The 22,090-nt window shown below is 38.2% G+C and overlaps 1 protein-coding gene across 5 annotated transcripts in view; it reads left to right on the top strand.

Annotated features, from left to right (window-relative positions):
* Positions 1–22,090, top strand: part of LOC134205358 (uncharacterized) — a 50,625-nt gene that overhangs the window by 23,170 nt on the left and 5,365 nt on the right. For 3 of the 5 annotated variants that reach the window (XM_062680541.1, XM_062680540.1, XM_062680542.1), the window contains 4 exons: positions 13,991–14,419; positions 14,742–14,942; positions 14,998–15,117; positions 15,189–15,374. In XM_062680541.1, the coding sequence (XP_062536525.1) occupies positions 14,041–14,419; positions 14,742–14,942; positions 14,998–15,117; positions 15,189–15,374 (886 nt within the window). In that variant the 5' untranslated portion in view covers positions 13,991–14,040. The remainder of the gene's footprint in view (positions 1–13,990; positions 14,420–14,741; positions 14,943–14,997; positions 15,118–15,188; positions 15,375–22,090) is intronic. The other 2 variants (XM_062680543.1, XM_062680544.1) reach the window with 1 other exon arrangement.

A 22,090-nucleotide genomic window follows, 5' to 3' on the forward strand; every position in this document is an offset into this window, starting at 1 on the left:
GTGGACGTTCCAGCAACGTGCCTTCTTCAGCAAAGTTTTTCGGCATCCTTTGGGTTATACTTTAACGCAATGTGCCTTTTGGTTTACGATGCACTGATACCTCTAGTAGTAGAAATGCAAAAATATACGTTCTCCCATACTAATTTCCATACAAACTTCAAACGCGATGCGGAAAGCGAGGAAGCAACCAATCGGTCCCAAATTCTGCACAGTTGTTCAGGACCCAGAATGGCTTCGAAAAACCATTGATTTGAAAAAATGACCATGACGCCCCACTCTAATACTCATATTTGCATTATTCCGATCTGTTGTCATCATGTTCCCGGAACCGTTTTTACGGAAATGGCCATATCTCTGCGTAGTTTTGATGGATTCTCGATCTACAGCCACCGTTGGCCGGCATATTAGTTCTAGTTTTTGGAGAAAGTATAAAACATGATGAAAGTAAACGTCACATAAAATGACAAGCAGTGGAAAAAATGCATTTTGAACATACCTTCGGAAAACCTGGAACATATACGGTGGCCAAGGACCAATCTTAGGTTTTGCAGGAGGGCAATATACTAGAAAAGCGTCTGGTTCTGATGGTCCTGATTTTATCAAAATCGGATTATTGTACGCAAAGTTATGATGATTTGAATTTCGACATAATTTTACCTATCTCAACCTTTTTGTCTAACCCCTGTATAAGCCTAGCCGTACTATCATAAAGAGTGGAACTAGTACTAATACCTATGTGACTAGGAATTTAACAAGCAAACTTTCACCCCTCTAATCTCTAACAGGCGCGAGAGCCCATATAATAAAATCGTTCTGTACCTAATCCTAATTCTAAATGTATTTTCATATATAGTATAAATGAATGAAACTGATTCCATAGACATTTAGGATCTCAAGGGAGTGCTACAAACTAAACCGATTGACTCGTTTCCGGTAATTCCAGTCGCGATGTGTGACCGCACCTTCGTTCCGACGGTTCCGTGTTATTTATCGCGTGGTTCGGTGTCCGATTTCCAGCGCGCGTCACGTAATTATTGGGGCTGCCCCTGCTCTGCATTTCGCTCCCTAGATTGGTGTCGTTCGTATTACTTGGGTTAATACGAGACAATATTTGTTTTTGTATTGGACCTTCAATAAATAGCAATTGAAATGTCACGATGATACCCTACTTTGGAATTAACTCAGACTCATTTGCTTTCTTGTCTACGTGAGAAGTTCCTTCTAGGTATGTCGATGCCAAATAAAAGTAAAAATGGAAAATCAAAAGCGGGAAGGTGGTGGCTGGCCCAATTATTACTTCCGGTCTTTTACTATACTTAGTATAGTAATAGTCAAGCATTCGTTCTACATATTACTAATATGGGGGTAAGCGTGGAGAATTGTTATAGAATTTAAAAAGAAAACGAATGCTAAGACCAAGTGCCACTGGATGACTCCAAACGGGCCAGTATAATGTGGGGTAGTCAGGGTTTAACTAAATTAGCTAATAGTATAACTTATTTTGCCACGCATCAATTTCAGTATAATTTGTTTCTACGAATCAAATTCCTAGAAGTTAGGTTTTCAGCATTACTTAGCGCAAGAGAGGGTTTAAACTCTGCGTTAAACTGAATTTTATTCGCCGATTCAGGGCGTTATCATGAGTGATCAGCACTTATGGAACACATTGTTTAACGCGAATGTCAGCCGGGTTCGATCAAAAGTGTAAGATTTAGTGTAATTAGTTTAATTATTTTTATTTTAGGCATCAAACGTTAGGAGCATGTTTTCAGCGTCGCACAGCCCAGGAGAGGGTGTAAGCTCACAACGGTATAGTGTAGGCCGTCCTCGATTGGGGTCCTGTGGGTCGCATTTAGTGGCTGTGCTCGGGGCAGTTATGTGTTGAAAGCGGTTTCGGAGCAGTTAGGATTGAGTTTTAATATAAACAGATGTAGGATTGAACAAAGTTATAACCTTTAAGGTTCATATTGTGGAGACTATTGACAGCCAAAGCGTTGAGGATAAGCTTTTAGTTAGCAACTGAATTAATTTATCCGATTTGGAATCCTAGATTGAATAGTAGGTATATATGGACAATAATAGAAACTATATACAGTTATCATTTTATTAAGTATTGAGGATATGTTTTTGGTTAAGTTGAGTATCAGGTGGGCATGTGTGATATCCATTAATAAGACAGAATTATTAGAACTGTATTTTTGTCTTTGTAGTAAGATTAATTACTTACTAATGTTTTGCGGGCCGGCGAGTGAAAGCGGCCCAATTCTTTTATCTACCTCTTTCCAGACGACCAGTGATGAAGAAAATCTTATTGTTCCGGTATCAGCAGTGGTATTCATATTCATAACAACCACCGTCAATACAGGAAGTCTGTGTTCACAACGTGATTACTTCAAGGACAATCCCAACATCTTCTGTGAATTGCAGATAAGTATTGCGTTTATATTTTAATTGCACTGAGCTCGTTCTAATCTGATCGATGAATGAATTTACTTGTCACTAATCAATATCATTAGTAAATTTAAATATTGCCGTAGATTAGAAAAGCAAGTGCATATATTTCTATTTTATGGCAACATATCACAACGAAACGGACCCTTGGGAGCCTTAAGTAAGATCTCGGTCCGGTTGCATCTAAGGAGATCTTAGTGCAGTGCACACCGGACGTGTTGCCCAGTAGACGTATCGCTCAGTGGTATTTAAATACAACGCAGATAGGCTATGGTCAGAGGGTGCGTTGATATTACAAGATTACAAGATTACAAGAAAATGGAAAATCAAAAGCGGGAAAACGACCGGCGCCATGAATAAAGAAACAGAAATACTACCGCTTCGTGCTAGAGAATGTGATTAAATTTCTTTGCTTCAAAGTTCCAGCTTGGACCGCAAGCATGATATGCTACAGTATGCTTATTAAAATGTACAAAAATAGTAAAAATAATGTCCGGATTATTGTATGGCGAAAATACATGTGTGGCAATAAAAAGCAATAAAAACACTGCTTAAATTTATAATGATTCGAAAGTTTTATCGAGTAACTGAAAGATAGGCTATAAATGAATGAAACTTTTAAATTTGGAATTGTGGGATAGAAGGTAGTTACATTCGAAACATTTCCATGAATACAATAAATTCAATGATTCATTACAATATTAAAATTATTCTTCAAATTCCACTCGTTTTCTTGCGTCCCAAGCTGTAGTGGAAATAAAATATGCACGAAGTTGCATCACCGTGGCCTAGTTGACGTTAATTACTTTCCCGTCTGCCTTTGGTTTGTTGAAGAGCCTCACGTAGCTAACAAAGAATCTTTACTATAGCAGAGTAGACGGGTCATGGGACGCGCTTCCTTAGATAGCATACTATCACGTTATAGTCATACGGTACGAAAGTTAGTCACACAGACGTCAGACAGGACAATTTATCACTTTATTCGAACCTTCATGACTCTTTGCAAATGTTTGAAATAATGATACAAAATTCTGTTATAGCATAAAAAAATCAAAAGTTTAAAAAAAATAGGATCTGACAAAAAGTTATAACACATTTTCTCAATGTATAGATCATTGAAGCATAGATAGCTCAAAACAGCCCCGTGATTTTTTATGTCAATTCGTTATTCGAATGGAGCGAGAACCCCAGTAAATTGCATCATCATATCGCCCCATATACAGTGCAGACGCAGAGTATCCTCAACAGTTCATTTGAAAGTGTAACGAACTCTAACGTGCTGACAAACTATGCACTTTGTATAGAAGTGCACTTTCAGACAGCAGGATCATTATTTTATACGATATGATGAGATACGGGGAAGAGTGAAATGTCTTACAAATGAAAAAATAAGCACCAATTTAGAAGTTTACTTGCGCAGTTCAAGTAGAAGTTGAGAATCAGTCGTTAATGCTGTTGCAGAGTTGGTTCCATTATCAACCTACGTAATTCGTTTGATACTGATTCACTTAGTTTATTTATGTATGAATTAGTTCATTGCAATTTTTCCCCAGAAATAGAAATGATTGAACTAAGAAACATATGTAAAGGATAAATATTCCAATTTATTCGGGATTGGTTTCACTCACTTCACAATTCATATCTCTAACAAGTACACTGAATTGTTTAGCATTCCTAGGCGACGCCCAGTGATTAGACAAAACCCAGATTCAACCAGATACCAGTCAGTGCTGCTTTGTGGAGATAGATCCCAATGTTTCTAGGTAATTTACTAAATCACATTTTTTTTGCATTTATTTAGGGGAAGGTGGCCGGTATTTATGATATTTGCATACCATAAATAATTATTTCACTTGTTACTGCGATGCACTGGAAGGTAACGTCCTCCACGTCCTTACAAGTGTTTTTATTTTGCAATAATCTTGTCATCTGCTTAAGAAATGGGTCGAAACCGAAACAGTTTTCACAGATAAAGGAGATTATAAAAATGGCAGAATACATACATGTTTTATGGTATTTTCAAATATATAACGGCTGAAACGAATATATAGGATATAATAATTATAGTGAACACATTTCTAAAAATATTAATTAATGAAATTATAGTCCAATCTTCCTCTGCTGAATTTGTAAGTTTCATGATTTTGTAATCGCTGTGATCAAGAAACATGGTTTATGTGGTATTACTTGCATCCTTGATTTGGGTAAGTAGAAATATTTTAATGAGTTGATGATTTCTCGAGGAACCTCTTCTTTCCTAGAAATTGAAATTGAAATTTTGTAATTGTTGAACCACATGTACTCAAATTTCTAAATTATTTTAAAATTTAAATTTGCAGTAGTCACCAATATGTATTGTACAATAACAATAGTGACATAAAGATATAAAGAATATAAATAAATAATTGTTACGCAATGAAATCACAGTAATCTCATTTAGCCAAATTTATACGGTTAATTCATTTTGTAAACTCTGTAATCATGAAATATGGTTTTGTGCCGCATGATTTGCTTTCTTGATTGTGAGATGGTAGAAACAAATAATGAATAGTCCGTATTATATAGTATGAGCATTATGAATATGATTAACCTTAGTAAGATGTTGGGGTCAATATAATCCAAAACGAAACTTCAAAGTAGAAAAACTTTTTACCTGATAATCCGATCGTTCTGAAATTTCTTGACTTTTAATATTTTGTGGAAATGAAGCATCTGCCATAAAAAAAGTATTTTAAGGTGCGACAGGAACGACCCCACAAAAAAATAAGATGTTAGGGTCATATTAACCCAGAAATGAAAATGCTTATAAAACAGTCAAATTATAACCGAATTACAATAGTAGTTTGTGCAACAAGTTGTAAAAAATCGACGTAATCGACGTTGTAAAAAACGAGTTGTACAAGGCTATTTTTTGCAATGACGAAAAATGAGCTTCAGTATGGTACAAATGTACCAAATTTTACAGTTTTATTTACTCCACAGCGGCGGCTCTTTCGTCATGATTTTCCACAAAATAGATTATTATGCGATTGAAATCGATAAGTCGCCACATTGGCCACTCTTGGAACCTATGAGGTGCCCTTGGGGAACCCGTAGAAAGGGACATTTCCGTTTCAACTCCAAAGTATGCAGTGCGGCGGCTCTTTCGTCATGATTTTCCACAAAATAGATGATTATGTGCTTGAATCAAAATCGATAAGTGACCACATTGGCCACTCCTGGTACATGCAAGGTGCTCCCGGAGAACCCGTAAGATGGGACATTTCCGTTTTAGCACCAAAATATGCCGTGCGGCGGTTTTTTCGTCATGATTTTTCACAAAATAGATGATTATACGCTTGAAATCGATAAGTGACAACATTGGCCACTTTTGGAGCCTATGAGGTGCCCTCGGGGAACCCGTAAAAGGGGACATTCGTTTTAACATCAAAATCTGTCGTGCAGCGGCTCTTTCGTCATGATGTTCCACAAAATAGATGATTATGCGATTGAAATCGATAAGTGACCACATTGGCCACTCTTGGAACCTATGAGGGCCCCCCGGGAACCCGTAGAATGGGACTTCTTCTTCTTCTTCTTATTGGCATTACATCCCCACACTGGGACAGTGTTCATTAAGCACTTCCACAGTTATTAACTGCGAGGTTTCTAAGCCAAGTTACCATTTTTGCATTCGTATATCATGAGGCTAACACGATGATACTTTTATGCCCAGGGAAGTCGAGACAATTTCCAATCCGAAAATTGCCTAGACCGGCACCGGGAATCGAACCCAGCCACCCTCAGCATGGTCTTGCTTTGTAGCCGCGCGTCTTACCGCACGGCTAAGGAGGGCCCGTAAAATGGGACATTTCCGTTTTAACTCCAAAATATGCTGTGCGGCGACTTTTTCATCATGATTTTCTACCAAACAGATGGCCATGCGCTCGAAATCGATAAGTGACCACATGGTCCACTCTTGGAACCTATGAGGGGCCCCCCTTCTACGAGGGATTGACCATCTGTTTGATTCAAAAACATGACGAAAGAGCCGCCGCACGGCATATTTTGGTGTTGAAATGGAAGTGTCCCCTCCTACGGGTTCTCCGGGGGCCCTCATAAGTTCCAAGAGTGGCCAATGTGGTTACTTATCGATTTCGATCGTATGACCATCTGTTTGGTTGAAAACCATGACGAAAGAGCCGCCGCACGGCATATTTTGATGTTAAAACGGAAATGTACCCTTTTACGGGTTCCCCGGGAGCACCTCGTTGGCTCCAATAGTGGCCAATGTGGACACTTATCGATTTCGAACGCATAATAATCTATTTTGTGGAAAATCATGACGAAAATGCCGCCGAACGGCATATTTTAGGGTTAAAATAAAAATCTCCCATTCTACGGGTTCCCTGGGGGCCCTCATAGGTTTCAAGAGTGGCCAATGTGGTCACTTATCGATTTCAAGCGCATAATCATCTTTTGTAGAAAATCATGAATTTTGGAGTTGAAACAGAAATGTCCCTTTCTACGGGTTCCCCAAGGGTACCCCATAGGTTCCAAGAGTGGCCATGTGGACACTTATCGATTTCAAGCGCATAATCATCTATTTTGTGGAAAATTATGACGAAAGAGCCGCCGCACGGCATATTTTGGTGCTAAAACGCAAGTGTCCCTTTCTACGGGTTCCCCAAGGGCACCTCATAGGTTCCAAGAGTGGCCAATGTGGTCACTTATCAATTTCAAGCGCTTAACCATCTGTTTGGTGGACAATCATGACAAAAGAGGCGCCGCACGGCATATTTTGGTGTAAAAACGGAAATGTCCCCTTCTATGGATTCCCCGGATGCCCCTCATAGGTTCTAAGAGTGGCCAATGGGGTCAATTATAGATTTCGAGCGCACAACCATCTATTTTGTTGAAAATCATGACGAAAGAGTCGCCGCACGGCATATTTTTTTAGTGCTAAAACGGAAATGTCTCTTTCTACGGGTTCCCCGGGGGCACCTTGCATGTACCAGGAGTGGCCAATTTCGTCGGAAGCCCTCTCATGGACCATACATTACCGTTTTAAGAGAATCTATGAAGAATTAGCGATCAAAGGGCTTAACTGGAGCGATTTTTGTGCTCCCCTTATATGACCGACCAGGTCCCCGTGGAAGTCGTTTCCCGGTGGCCATTATAAGCATTTACATTTCTGGGTCAATATGATCCTAACATCTTATTCGTAAGTGGGTGGATTTCTGTGTGGCAGTGAAATTGCACTTGGTACTTTGAAAGCAGTCAACAAAGGCATGCGGTCAACCTTCAAGGACTGGAGTGAAAGTTTTCCAGCAGACTTTTGCTTGCCTAGCAGCTAGATTTTCTTCATAATTTCCATCAGCAACCAAAAAGACTTCATATCGAATCCGAGAGGAATTCTTATCCGAATCCGAGAAAAAGTCTTATTGGAATCTCTAAAGAATTTCTTTCGAAATCATCGAAGCATTCCAGGAAGAATTCACACTGGATTCCTTTCGGTATCGTTGAGAGATACCTCTGGGAATCTGTGGGGGATACCCTTCATAATCCATGGAGGATTTGCTTTAGAATCTCTCGTTGATTTGCTTCGGAACTCCTCCAGAGTCGTTCAAAGATTTGTTTCGAAATCGTTCGGAGATTTGCTTCGGAATTTCTTGACGATTTGTTTAAGAATACTTCAAGACAAAATTTTCACAACGGCTTATCTGCTTTTGTAAACAAAGATTCGAACGACCAACCAACACCACCAATAGGTAGGTGAAGGTTTCTGCTACCTGTTGATGGTGTTGGTTTGCGTGGGAGAGCTATCAGATTCGTCAAATCGTCGTTTGAATCTTTGTTTACAAAAGCGGATAAGTCGTTTTGAAAATTTTGTCTTGACTTCGACGTTTTGCTTCAGAACCCCTTGAATATTTAATTCGGATTCTCTCGACGTTTTGCCTCGGAATCCCTCAATGATTTGCTTCGGAATCCCTCTGACGATTTTCGTGGAAATCCCTCGATGAATTAATTAGTAATCATTCGACGATTCGCTTCGGAATACATCGACGGTTTGCTTCGGAATTCCTCGAAGATTTAGTTCGGACTCCCTGGACGATTTACTTCGGAATCCCTCGACGAATTGCTTCAGAATCATTCGACGATTTGCTTCGAAATCTTCGATGATTTGCTTCGAAATCTTCGATGATTTGCATCGGAATCCCTGAACGATTTGCTTCAACATGCCTTGAGGATTCCCTTCGGAATCGCTGGAGGATTCTTTAAGGAATCCCTGGAGGATTAATTCGGAGTTCCTCGACGATGTGCTTCGGGATCCCTTGACATATTGCTTAGGAATCCTTCAACGATTTGCTTCTACATGCCTGGAACATTGTCTACGAAATCCCTGAACATTTATGGAGGATTTCCGACGGAATCTCCCGTTGGAATTCCTGGAATATTCCCGTCGGAATTCCTGGAGGATTCCATTCGGAATCTCTAGAAGATTCTCATTGGAATCCCTGAAACATTTCCGTCGGAATCACTAAAGGATTCTCATCGAAATCCTTGGAGGATTCCCGTCGGAATCCCTGGAGGAATGTTGCATTATTTTTTTGTGATAATTCGATTTTTTTTATTTGAGGTGGATAGAATATTTATGAAATATGCAAAAAAATGTCCACTACCTACCGGTGGGAACATGACAACGATTCGTCACATATTGTCCTTTCAGTGTGCGGGAGACGGGACCAAGCCTAGCGCTACTACGCTATCAATTTGAGTCGTTGGTTGGACCGTATTTTTCAAATTGCCACTAAAATAGCTTAGTGAGGTGGTAAAATGTTCAAGAATTTTTGAAAAGAAGCTCAAAATAGAGAAAATATATGTAGGGGCTTTAGCCCCCCTAGGCATCGAGGCTAGTTACGCCAATGGTTTGAATGTATATTCATCTCATGGCGAAGAAAAGAATTCAGCATCGATATCGTGTTTTCTGCTTTGCTAACATGTTTTCACAGTGCGTGCTCACTGCTAAAAAAAATCACAAAAATTAGAAACAAGTCCAAAAGCAGTAACCTTACATTATACATATTGTAACGTATTTGAATGTGGGAACCCTAAGATATATAAATTCGTCGACATTTCCACCTCCGGACCAACATTGTTTGGACTGTCCCGTTCTCTATAGGGGAAGGTGGGGAGACTTGATCCCCGGGGAGACTTGATCACCCCCTGTTTTATCGAGAACTAAAGTAGTTTTGCTCTAGTGTATTTTTTAGTATAGATCCTCTACAAATGACCTTTATGTGATGAGTTATTTTTTGGATTGACAACCTTATTTATTCTGCAGGGCCTTTTGTATGTTTCGACCTTCCCAAAGATTTTTTTATTGGCCACGCAAAATTTGAACAACTTTTCATAACAATGACCAAAAGATATCGTTTTTTCACAGCACAAAGCCATAAATATGCTTAATGATCTGTACTGATGAAAATGTCAACATTCCATCAAAGTTTTAGGATATTTGGATTTGAAGTTATCGCCTCAATATGGGGACACTTGATCCAGTCACCAGTCACCCATACAAAAAATTGGCGAAAAAATTCAAAAAAATATAAATCTGTATTCAGGCTTCTATTTTTTTGTAGATTTGACAGATTTGATGAAGTTTTGGCAGGAAAAAATATTTATTGCGTAGATATCATAAAAAGGGGATCAGTCTCCCCAAATTTTAAAATAGTATGTGCTGTCGAATTCATTAAGAAAAATTCTGCGTATTTTGAAGGAAAAATATTTTAAAAATCTGAGGGCACCTTTCTAATTTTATCAAAGCTAGTTCTTGGAGAGGGATCAATTACCCCCGAAAATTTGAAAAGTCGATTTTTAACAGCACTCTAAAAAATCGATTGTGTATTAATAACAACAATAATTTAAGGACTTTCATACATCAGTAAAGTTAAATACCATATTTCTTAGACAGTCTGTGTGGAAATCGCGTATGTTTATTTATTTTTGACTGTCATACATAGGAATTCAGAAAAGGGAATCAAGTCTACCCAGTCTCCCTACCATCATCAGGTACCTAGTTTTGACAGAGTTTATGATCAGCCTTATAATTTTAGTTTCCTAATTAAAAAGCACTAAAGCCTTTTCCACTGCTCTGCGATCTACACAAATGACGTCGATGTCATTCGCCAAACTGGCGATCATTAGTTTCATCCGTTTTGAAATAAATTTGTGTTGAATTTCTCCCGATTTGAATGTCTAAAACTAATCTGTTATTCATCCTCTCCGCTGCTTAATTTTAGATTGAATCATTATGCCCAACCAACCAATACCCAATACCAATCATGATCATGTTACGAAATTTGTTTGTTTCGATATAAAGTAGGTGGCTTCTGGAACGGCGAAATCCATTGGCATGATTTGCCCACAGAGGCAAAAACCTTACTTCACTTAGTTTAAGCGGCACACGCCTGCCTCATTAAACCTTGGTACCCGTCAGTTTTATGATGCTGCGGACAGCAGCAACAGGCCGTTTCAACCGTGAGATTTTCCTTGATTTCAATTGGGGTAGCTTGGTGCGAAAAATACACTTTAAATTAAAAATAGAACCCGTACATTGCATTTCGTTGGTTCGCTGGGAAATGGCTGGAGATGGAAAAGGCAGAGCAGTTGTGTAAGGTTTATTACATGCATTTAACGCCAAGCAGAAAACTCAAAAGTTTGCGGCCAGACACAATGCGACGTAAAGAAATGACAATTAGGGTAAATGCTCCCATATTAATAACAGCCCGTATATTAATCACAATCGTCAATAAACCCAATTGAAAATCGATTTAAATACAATATCTCACATCGATCGTATATAATAATGAATGGACAACATTCTTCAATGTTTATAATATTATTTAAAATTCCGTTTAAGCTATATTTCAGTTCACAAGACTCAAATTATTAAAAACAAAACTATAAAACACATTTTCTTACCTCTGAGCTGTTGGTTTGATGCACTGCTCGATTGCTACTAGCAGATACACCTGTTTTCACAACGTTGTTTTCCACTCAATTTCAAGCTAAAACAAATGTTTACATGTGAAATTCACTTCAGAAGACATTAAGCACATCACATTTTAACTATTAATATAATTATATTTGAAAAAAGAACGCGATTTCCTATAGTTTGATATAGGTTTATTTCGAACTATGTCTCAATTATCCTTGTCCGTATTCCAAACTGTTTACATCTTGCTTGTATCCTCAAGGGTTGCCGACTTCGAGTTTATTTCAAAAAGGCTTGAATGAACTTTTAATGTGAAACTCAACTCAACTCAACTGCAAAATAAGGAATATCGAAAAGATAAATTATGACAAACATAAAATTGAACTGATAAGATGGAAAATTGCAACAAAAACTGAAATATTGTAATAATATTTCTAATAACATTTCAGTTGTTCCTACATACATAAAAAACATTGGAGAATTCGGCATCACTGCAATCATATCGTTACGTATACACATGAGTAATAGTGTGCGTAGTTTTTGTTGGAAGTAGTATTATTGAAATAGGTACAGGCATAGGATTAACTATTTTAGAATGTTATTGAAATGGGTGCATGGTGGTGAGGATGTTTTTCAGTTAAATACTTTATAAATGTGATGTTTATTGCTTTTTTGAAGTCACCAAATTGTTCTCAATTAAAAATTATGTGAATTGAGCATAATTATCCTCACGGTACTTGATAATTGGGTGAGAAATCAATGTATTTTATGTGCACTGTGCCTTATTGTTATTGATATAGGAACAGATACCCTACTTCCCAATAATTATCATTGGGTATGTCGAAATCTCGTGTCTTTCAACAGTGCATAACATTTCATGAGTTCCGCTTGAAAGTTTGATCAACAGGTTTTTTGCATCTATAATTTGTATCTCGTTAGGCTCATCTTTTTGTTCTTATTTGATCACACAGAAGTGGTGCAAGATTTTGGCGGCCTACAACAATTTTTAACCAATTCCAACTTCCACTGATCTTATTTCGATCACAAGGCTGTCTGTAATCGCATGTCAGTCCTTTCTTTTCTGGATTCCCTATTCATATGGACCAAATATGTATGCGAATATGATAAGTAAATGATGCTAGAATTCAACCACAAAATTAAGTAAAAACAAATTTTAGTAATTATTATAATTAAATAGCTTCATTTTTTATGTGGTAACACCATACAAAAAAGTTAGTGCTTTGTCAAACAAATAGAGACAACGTTTCGTTTCCGCTGGCGAAGCTAAATAAATTACAAATGTCTGTAAATCAACGATTCAACCGACACTACAACTTGTATCATGTATTGCTGAACATCATGTAAAATTTCCCCATTATCAAGCTACCAATCAAAGGTTGAAGGTTAATCGTTAATCCCTCCAAGTCGTGGCATATTTTTCGGAAGAAAGCGTACACGAAACAGTTCCATTTCAAGAGACATCGATTTTTCGCCTGCTACTAAAGTAGAGAAGGGGGTTGTACGAAATGCCTCTGTTTACGGGTGTAAACATGCACCGTATCCGATTGTCAAGCGATAGGACGTGTATTTCACTGGTACGGGACCATTCGTGACAAGCGGTCGTAACTCCGAAACTAACCGTGAAATTCATCTTTAATATCTACCCCTTCTTCTTTCGATTTGGCAGGCCAGTAGAATATCAGTTGAAAAACGAAAAAATTCCAATATAATATTTTTAAAAAATCATGCCACATTTTTAGGTATTTTAAGAATAGGGGGAGATCCACAGTTTTCAGAGGTCCCTACATCATTTTATGTAGTACAAAAGAAAGCTATTGAAAAGTCCTTTACCTGCATGGAATGTCAGATTCACTTGTTGAAAACTTTGTACAATTCAACAAAAATTCCATCATGTTTCGCCTTACTTTAGAAGGTTTGGATCGACAATATTAAAGTCAATCGAATGCATTCTGACTATGTGGAGATGGTTAATATTAGCTAGAGTTTAAAAAAACGATCATTAAATTAGATATATAATGAAACTGAGGTGGATAATCAACTTCTGTAACCGGTAGCTATCCCCCGGGTCCAGACAGTTAGATTTTTCATATATGTAATCAAATAGCCATTCTTTACACATCTTTTGTTAAGCTTACTTCAATAAAATTGTTTCTTCTTGTTAAGATATCAGAAAGCCACAGCAATTAAGCAGAAACAAAAATGAAGATGTCATTAAAAAAGGTGGGAATTTGGAGTAGAATGTAAGAAATTTAGCTATAGAGTCAAGTAAGCTCTACTAACACATTTCAATATCTACAATTTAAAGCATATGAAAAATATTACCGTTCTTAATGATGTCTTTACTCATGTAACAGGAACTTGGTCATATTTGAACATGATGAACATGATTTTTCACCAAAATTCAACATCAAATTTGTTCTTAAGTTCTTAACCGTTTTGGATTTTTTTTAATTTAATATGACTTTCAATCATCTATTAGTGTTAATTCTATGATTTTTCTGCAGATCGGGTTTACATTTTCCCCTTTTCTATTCCTTGCAGATATATAGATAAAACATCTTTCGTCTCACCACAACCCCGCAGTCCCGGCCATGGCATCTCCACTTCCAACGAGGACCATGCCTCCGCCTCCTCCACCAAAGCCGCAAAAGTCACCGACGCTAAATGGGGCCGACAGGGGACACATTTACCAGAACAACAACAATATCAATATCCATAATAATAATACTAACAACAACAACGGTGAACCGATTCAGAACGGTGGCAAAATTAGTCAGACAGTGCCATTCAGTGCCAGTCCTCCGACGCTGCCGCCTGCGGATGAACAAGTCGTGATGACACCACGTGGAAAAACGGCCAACTCGACGGTGCTGCTCATTGAGCGGAAGCTAGTGCAGCAGGTCGGCGAGAGGACTCACGTGGCCGGTGGTGACCATCGAGGAATCATCATCAATAAGGATGCCGTTGCAGGTGGGTACCGATTTTTCGACTAATGTTATTTTAAATATGGGGTAGCTGCCCGGGAGAAACGCATCGTTTCAAATTTAGGATTGCATAACAAATTCTCTTATAAAATTTGAAAAAATCAACAAATAATAAACTGTTGTATAGTTGATCATTTCAAGTTTCCCGTCAAATAAATAGGTAATAGGTATAAATAGGGTGGTCTGAATAAACCATTTGTTGCGTGATTATATACTAATAGCAGGAAAAGAGACCTCCAAAGCATTTAAAAAAATAACGACAAACACAATGGCTTGATCATTTATTCGTTTTCTTCTTGCACTTCTAGGTCAAAATGCAGAACGTACTCCCGCACAGCTGAGTCTCGAGTTCCGAGTGTTTCTAGTCAGTGCCAACACCGGCCAGCATTCGCAGGAATCCCGCAAAATTCGCTTCTGGTTCCGGGATTGGCTTCATGATGGCGACGTACAAGCTCACGTGGCACAGGACTTCTTCCGTGAGCTTGTCAGCCCGAAAGAGTTTCCTCGAGGTATACAGTCCATAGATTTGAATAATTTATTTATCTCACAGCGCCCCACTTGCAGACTACGTCGGATTCATCAAGAAAATAATGAAGCAACTACAGAGAGGCTACAACGAGATCCAGGCCGTCGAAGTGGAACTTCGAATACTGGAGCAAACGTCAGCGCCGCCATCGCGACCACGTAAGATATATGATACTTCTGTTAACTCTCTATGTATTCCTATTTTTAATGACAAAACTTCCAACGCAAAGCTCGTCCCGGACATGTGATATTTTGCTATGGCAATTGTAACAAAGCTTTTGACTCCAACCATAGCGATTGTAGTAGAGCGCTTGGTCACGACGGTGGTGGTGGTGGTAGTTGCACAAGTCATTCCAATAGCATACATCCTTCTCCAGTTCACCAACCAGCTGAATCAGACCCGATTGATCCAACCGGTGAGGTCATGATGAAGAATCTTTGGCTCGAAATGTATAACAACAGCAACAGTCTAACCGATAATGTACGGCGTGGAGTTGTATCCGTCCAATCCTAATGACCTTTTGGCTAACCTTCCCTTATTACCAACCCCTGTGTGCGTCTAATTGTGTTTGTTGTTAGCGTGTTTGGCAAAAATTCTTGACGCATTTTGTTTGTTTGCTGTTAAACTGTGTTCGTCTTCATTTGAAAGCTGCAATGCAATACCGGAATATACAATGCTTCAAGTATTGTTCTTAGCTGAATTATTCTTCCATTTTATTAATATGTGAGATGAATAAATATGTTAAGTACGATAATGTTTTGAACTTTCATTCACTTTCAGTTAGTTATTTATATTTTTCTCAATATAATTACAAAATTTATTATTATTTCAAAGACGTATTTCGCGCCATATCGTATTCGAATGTGGCAGAATTATTCCAGTTTTCCAAAATTTATCTAGACAACCTACCTTTACCATTTTTTGGCTATCATTTCACTCCGAAAACAAACTTTTTATAGAAGCCTCTGAGACCCATTAAGTTATATACCAATCGACTCAGCTCGACGAACTGAGCACATGTCTGTCTGTCCGTGTGTATGTATGTGTGTATGTGTGTGCACAAAAGCTTAAAAAAACATTAGACAACTTATTGTATAGTAATCCTTAACCGATTTTCTCGCAACAAGTTTTATTCGACAGGGGACAAAGCCTTGTTGATCACTATTGAATTTCATAACGATCGGTCATTGCGTTTAAAAGTTATGAAGAAAATGGTACATCGAACCATAAAAGCCCCATATAAGGTTGGTGTCTTAACTAAATGCGAGAAAGGCACCACCAACGCTAGGTGGATTAATCTGGGTTTTTTTTTTAATAAATATGATCGAAAAATGACAAGTCCTACAAAAAATTTTTAGAAAAGTTTCAAATTGAGTCTTACACTAAAAAAAATTGATTTAGAAATAATATATTGTTTCTTTATTTAGTAGGGAACATTGTTACCTATTGTGAGGCAAAATATCGTCCAAAGGGAGTTTGTTACAAATCGACCTTCTATTTTTAAAACTGTTTTTGCCTTTCTCGTATACTAAGTGGGCCCTCTTTAGCCGTGCGGTAAGACGCACAGCTACAAAGCAAGACCCTGCTGAGGGTGGCTGGGTTCGATTCCCGGTGCCGGTCTATACAATTTTCGGATTGGAAATTGTCTCGACTTCCCTGGGCATAAAAGTATCATCGTGTTAGCCTCATGATATACACTCAAAATAATCCACACGTTAATGGTACGTGGAAAATCACGTAGATTGCTAGAAAGAACTTCTTGACAGTTTCATCTGACGAAGGTAGCTATTATTGAACATCAGATAGCATCTAAAAAACATCCCGTCGCTATTACTCCTATTGCTTCATCACTTCTAGGGTATCCAATCATGGTTTGAACCAAATGGCGGGTTTCAGATGAGCCGCCAAAACAAAGTTGATTTATTTCATTAAAGGGACATGTTAGAACTGCGATTTCTAGTTTATATGGAAGCTTAGTTCATTATCTTTCTAAAAACATCCGGGGAGCACATATTTATGCTTAGTTTTATTGAAAAAACTTAATAATTACATAACTTTGATTCGTACCATGGTTTGAACTACTGCAGCAGCCAGCAGCTCCTAAATATAATACTAATCACATGCATGAAACGCTAAGGAAATCTATAGAAAAGCAAATTTGTTTTACTATTCATCTTCTCGCATTCGATTAGTAACTCGAAACGAGTGAAAATCGTCTAAATTATCGATATGAAAATTGCGATTTTTCATATTGGAAATGTAAACAAAATGCTGCAGCTAGGCGCATGCAGCGCTCCTAGCGGACAGCAGCAGAACATGACTGCATTTACAAGTTCAAACCATGGTACGAATTTAGTTCAAACCATGATCAGTTTTTACCTTGTATAAATATTACTATTTTAACTATTTAAAACTGTTTCTCAATTGTATGATGATGTCAATCGATTACAGATAAAAATAGCGTTCTTTTGATATATTGATCTCACTCCTGTGTCATAAAATGCGTCCTTTATGAGCTTTCTGAAATGATGCCACTGGTGGGGGGATTTAGCGCAAATTCAGGACGTTTCTAAATCGCTTTATTTTATTACTTAAACAATATGTACGAATGTTTTAATGAACTCTATCACTTCCAGTATACCTAAATATGCCATTCATACTGTTTTAGGTTCATTTCCTGCCAATGAGATGGTAATTTCTACTGATTTCAAAATGGTTCAAACCATGATACGATTTTCACTAGTTCAAACCATGATTGGATACCCTACGTGAAAATCACGTACACGTCTGAAGTTCATTTTGACACCAGATGCCGTCATTCACTCTAAATATTTAGACGGAAAGAGTTGTTGCTCTCTAATTTGGGAATTTATTATATTGTAATACATTATAATTTATTGCCAAAAGCTTACTAAAGTAATTGATATAGCTACTTTTATGTTAAGCGTGAATGTTTAATAATTGTTTTGTTGTTGCTGTAGTAGTTAAATAATATCGATTGTGGAAACTCCGGGAACCCGGGATGGCGACGCAAAACAAAATTAGGACGCAAGTGAAAGGAGATTTTTTTCTACTGTACTTTTAAATGGAATAAATATAATGTTTTATAAATTTGCTGGAACTTTATTGAATCGAATCGAGAAAATAATTACCAGGCAACAAACTACACCTTTTTTATTTACGCTGTATCAACTATTCAGTGCGCAATGTTCTTTCAGAACCTACTGGTATTGTAAAGAAATAACTTTATGTACAAATAGTTTATTTTATGTTATTTCAATGATATTTTTCATTCGAAAGAAAATTTGGGGTAATAATAGGATAATATCGAGAATAATAGTCAACGAAAAAACGCGTGTCTTTTGCTCAAAATAAATATAAATTCCACTGAAACATCATTTGAAGCCTACCGCATCATATCGTGGATGCCACCTAAAAATCACGTAGCTATCACGTGGCACTCTGGTAAACAGGGTGTTCATGAGTTCATTTTTTGTTTACATGCGTTTCACGTAGCTGTTACGTGAAAAAGGTTATGGGAAAAAACCACATATGTTTTCACGTAATATTGACGTTTGGATTATTTTGAGTGTACGAATGCAGAAATGGCAAATAGGCTTAGAAACCTCGCAGTTAATATCTGTGGAAGTGCTTAATGAACACTAAGCTGCGAGGCGGCTCTTTCCCAGTGTGGGGATGTAATGCCAATAAGAAGATGAAGAAGAAGTATACTAAGTATACGTAAACATACTTTTTAAAGGAGCCCCTTAGTGGTATATACCAATCGACTCAGTTCGACGAATTGAGGCGATGTCTGTGTGTGTGCCTGTGCGCAAAAATATCATTCATTTTTCAGGAACTTACCCTCAACCGATTTGCTCGCAAGTTGCATTCGACGCAGAATCCTGTCACATTGTTTCCTATTAAATAATGGCTCGATCGTACTATGAGCTCGGAAGTTATTACCAAAATAACATTTTTTATAAGAAAAATCGCGATTTATCAAGCACTTATTCTCACTCGAATTGCTCGCAACAATTTGCATTCAACGCAGAATTCAGTTCCATTGTTTCCTATTGACAATTGGCCAGATCGGACTATGGGCTCAAAAGTTATGGCCAAAATACTATTTTTATTACACACGAGAAAGGCTCTATCACCGCTAGATGGATTAATCTGGGTTTTCTAGTGTAGAACTAAATTTTGAAAAATTTCAATGTTTTGTTTTTATTCATAGTTATAGTCTTTATTAAAGAGACTTGCAACTCGCGGCTGGCTCGTCTTTTATTATTTTTTTTAACTGATTTTGCGATAGTCACCCATACAACATTTTCTTGTAAGATTTGTTGTCTTTTGTAAATTATCGACGCCAACGTGTGTAAATGCCCTTATGGCCATCATTCTAGCAACAGGTAGACCCGTAAGGATCGAGGAACGGCCATGAGTCCGAGAGCAATCGTCTTTTGGTGTTTACGCTGTCCACTGAAAGGCTGAACTCGAAGGAAAACACATCTTCGGTAGGCAGCCACTTAATGCTCGGAAATCTTCATCACTGTTGGTTCTTGTTCCAGTGTAGATGTCGAGCACTATCTTCAGAGCACCTACTGAATACAAAAAAAATCAAAAGTCTACAGTAAATGCGTCTTCATCTGACCGGAAGCGCAAATGAACGTCAAAAAGGTCATGATTTACATTCGGTCCGCCTAAGAATCAGTCGTTGAGAAAAAGGAGACGTAAAGCTTTCTTCACAGATCTCAACCGTTAGATGACTGACGTGAGAGACTCGCCCAACGCTGGCTTCGAATCGTTCTAAATCATGAAGCGTCCCGAATCATCACAAGTCACAAGTGTTGGTGGACCTGAAGACAGCAACTGCCACTTGACCACAGGGAGTTAGCTGATGTGGATACGGAAGCTCCTCTGTTTCCAAAATTGTTGCAATGTGCGCATGTAGGTTACTAAGTACACCTGCACTGCTATGCTGTGTAGATGGATTGATTTCCAGGCGAAAATCGTATACTGGACGACATGGGTACTGAATTCGTACCACCCGAATCCAAGGTGTTGACTACTGGTTCTGGTTAACTGTAAGCCGGATGCAACAGCTACTTTGCAGTATCCCGGGTCCATAGGATACTTCGACCTCTTAACCTTCTGCAAACCAAACCGGTTGACTACTCTTCTAATGGATAACGCTTCCGGTACATGTTGAAAGCGGAACTTCTTCTTTTTCTTTAATGGCTCCACATTCCAACTAGAACTTGGCCTGCCTGCTGCCCGGCCGTATCTTGTGTGGCAAGTACAATGGATACACTATGCCCAGGGTGTCGGGAAAGTTTCCAACCCGAAAACATCCTAAACCGTACCGATAATCAAAATCGCCATCTTCGGAAAGGCAATCCTACGCCTTTGCTCGCAAGGCTACTGGAGACGTACTACACTGTTCAAATCCAAACTACTTCAAAACGCCCATTAGTGTCTTGATAGACGCACGGGACTTGCTTCAAGCCGTAGTTGCTCAGGCTAAAATATTTCTTAAAATGTTTTAAGCACAAAAATATATTTTTTTTACGAACTTATGCTATTTATAGATTTTTTTATGAGATCGATTCATGAATTTTCGACCTATCGTTTGCAACCATAAACGAGGCAGGGCTTTAGGACTTCATTCCATTTAGCCGAGCCAAACTGGACGTTTATTTGAAACTATCATTAGGTCGAAGATGGTTTGACCGAAAGCGACATACAGCCGAACTGGTAATTTGACTGAAACAGTTGTTTGCCCTTACAGGTGATTTGACTGAAAATGCCGTTCGGCCGAAAAAGTCGTATGACCGAATAGATCATTTGACCAAAAATGCAATTTGGTAAGAATGGTCATTTGGCAGAAAGACCAATTGGCGTCCAAAAATGTCCTTTCTGCCAAACAACCATTTTGATCAAAATGGCATTTTCTGCAAAAAGTGTCCTTCGGCTTAATTGATTATTTTGCCAAAGAGTCGTTTAGTCGATAAGGTCATTTGTCAGAAAATTCCGTTTGGCCGAAATGATTGTTTTGGAGATAGGACATTTTTGGGCCAAATGGCTCTTTCTGCCAAATGACCATTCCTACCAAACGGCATTTTCGGTCAATTGATCATTTCGGTCTATTGATTTTTTCGGCCAAATTACCAGTTCGGCCGAATGTCACTTTTGGCTATATGTGGCTTTCGGTCAAAATATATTTTCGGACAAATCATTTTCGACCTGATAACAATTTCGATTATACGTTCAATTCGGCTTGACGTGATTTGGTTAGACGATTTTTGGGTTGAATCCCAGTATCTTAATTGACCTTTGGCCGTTGGGCGATTCTGTCAAACGTCCATTTCTGCCAAATGGCATTTTCGGGGTGATGACCTATTCGGCCAAACGACCATTTCGGTTAAACGACCTGTTAGGAAAAACGACTTTTTCGACCAAATTACCAGTTCGGCCGTATTTTGATTTCAGCCCATGGAGTTTTCCAAGAACTTCTTATGGACATTGGACAATACACTATTCGTTAGAAAACAGCAACATGTTAACGTTTCACTTAGCGAATCTCGTTCGATAAGATAACTGCGTATTCTAGGAGTCAAACGGTTGTTAGTTGACTTCAGATGCAATAGAAATACACCTGATTGTGCAGCGTAATGCAGCTCTCATCGACTTTGACATGGTTTTGAAGTTCAGCGGTCCGATAACTGCAAAACTGTTGCAACTATCGAATTGCAGTTGAAAACCTTTGCAGTTATCGAACGTGTACTGTGCAAAAAATGTCTCGTAGGAATCCAAAGATTAATTCAATAAATTGCTAGCTATTTTCCGTTGAAATCCAAAGATTTTTTCTACGGAAATCTAAATTTTGAACAATCTTCTAAAGAACTTTCCGTTGAAGTACCGGAGAACTACTCGTGGAAATTCCAAAGAATTTTCCTTGAGAATTCTTTAGAATCTTCCGCGAATATTTTGAAGAACTTTCTGTTTTAACGTTGGCTATGCCAAACTATCCGTCCCAATTATTTAGAACTGAGCGAGCCAACGTTAAAATGCCAATTTAACCAGCCGCTTTCTTCTACAATTATAAATAGTTTTCTATGTGAATTTCAA

This window comes from Armigeres subalbatus, chromosome 1 (assembly GCF_024139115.2).
Source record: "Armigeres subalbatus isolate Guangzhou_Male chromosome 1, GZ_Asu_2, whole genome shotgun sequence".
Taxonomy (NCBI): Eukaryota; Metazoa; Arthropoda; class Insecta; order Diptera; family Culicidae; genus Armigeres; species Armigeres subalbatus.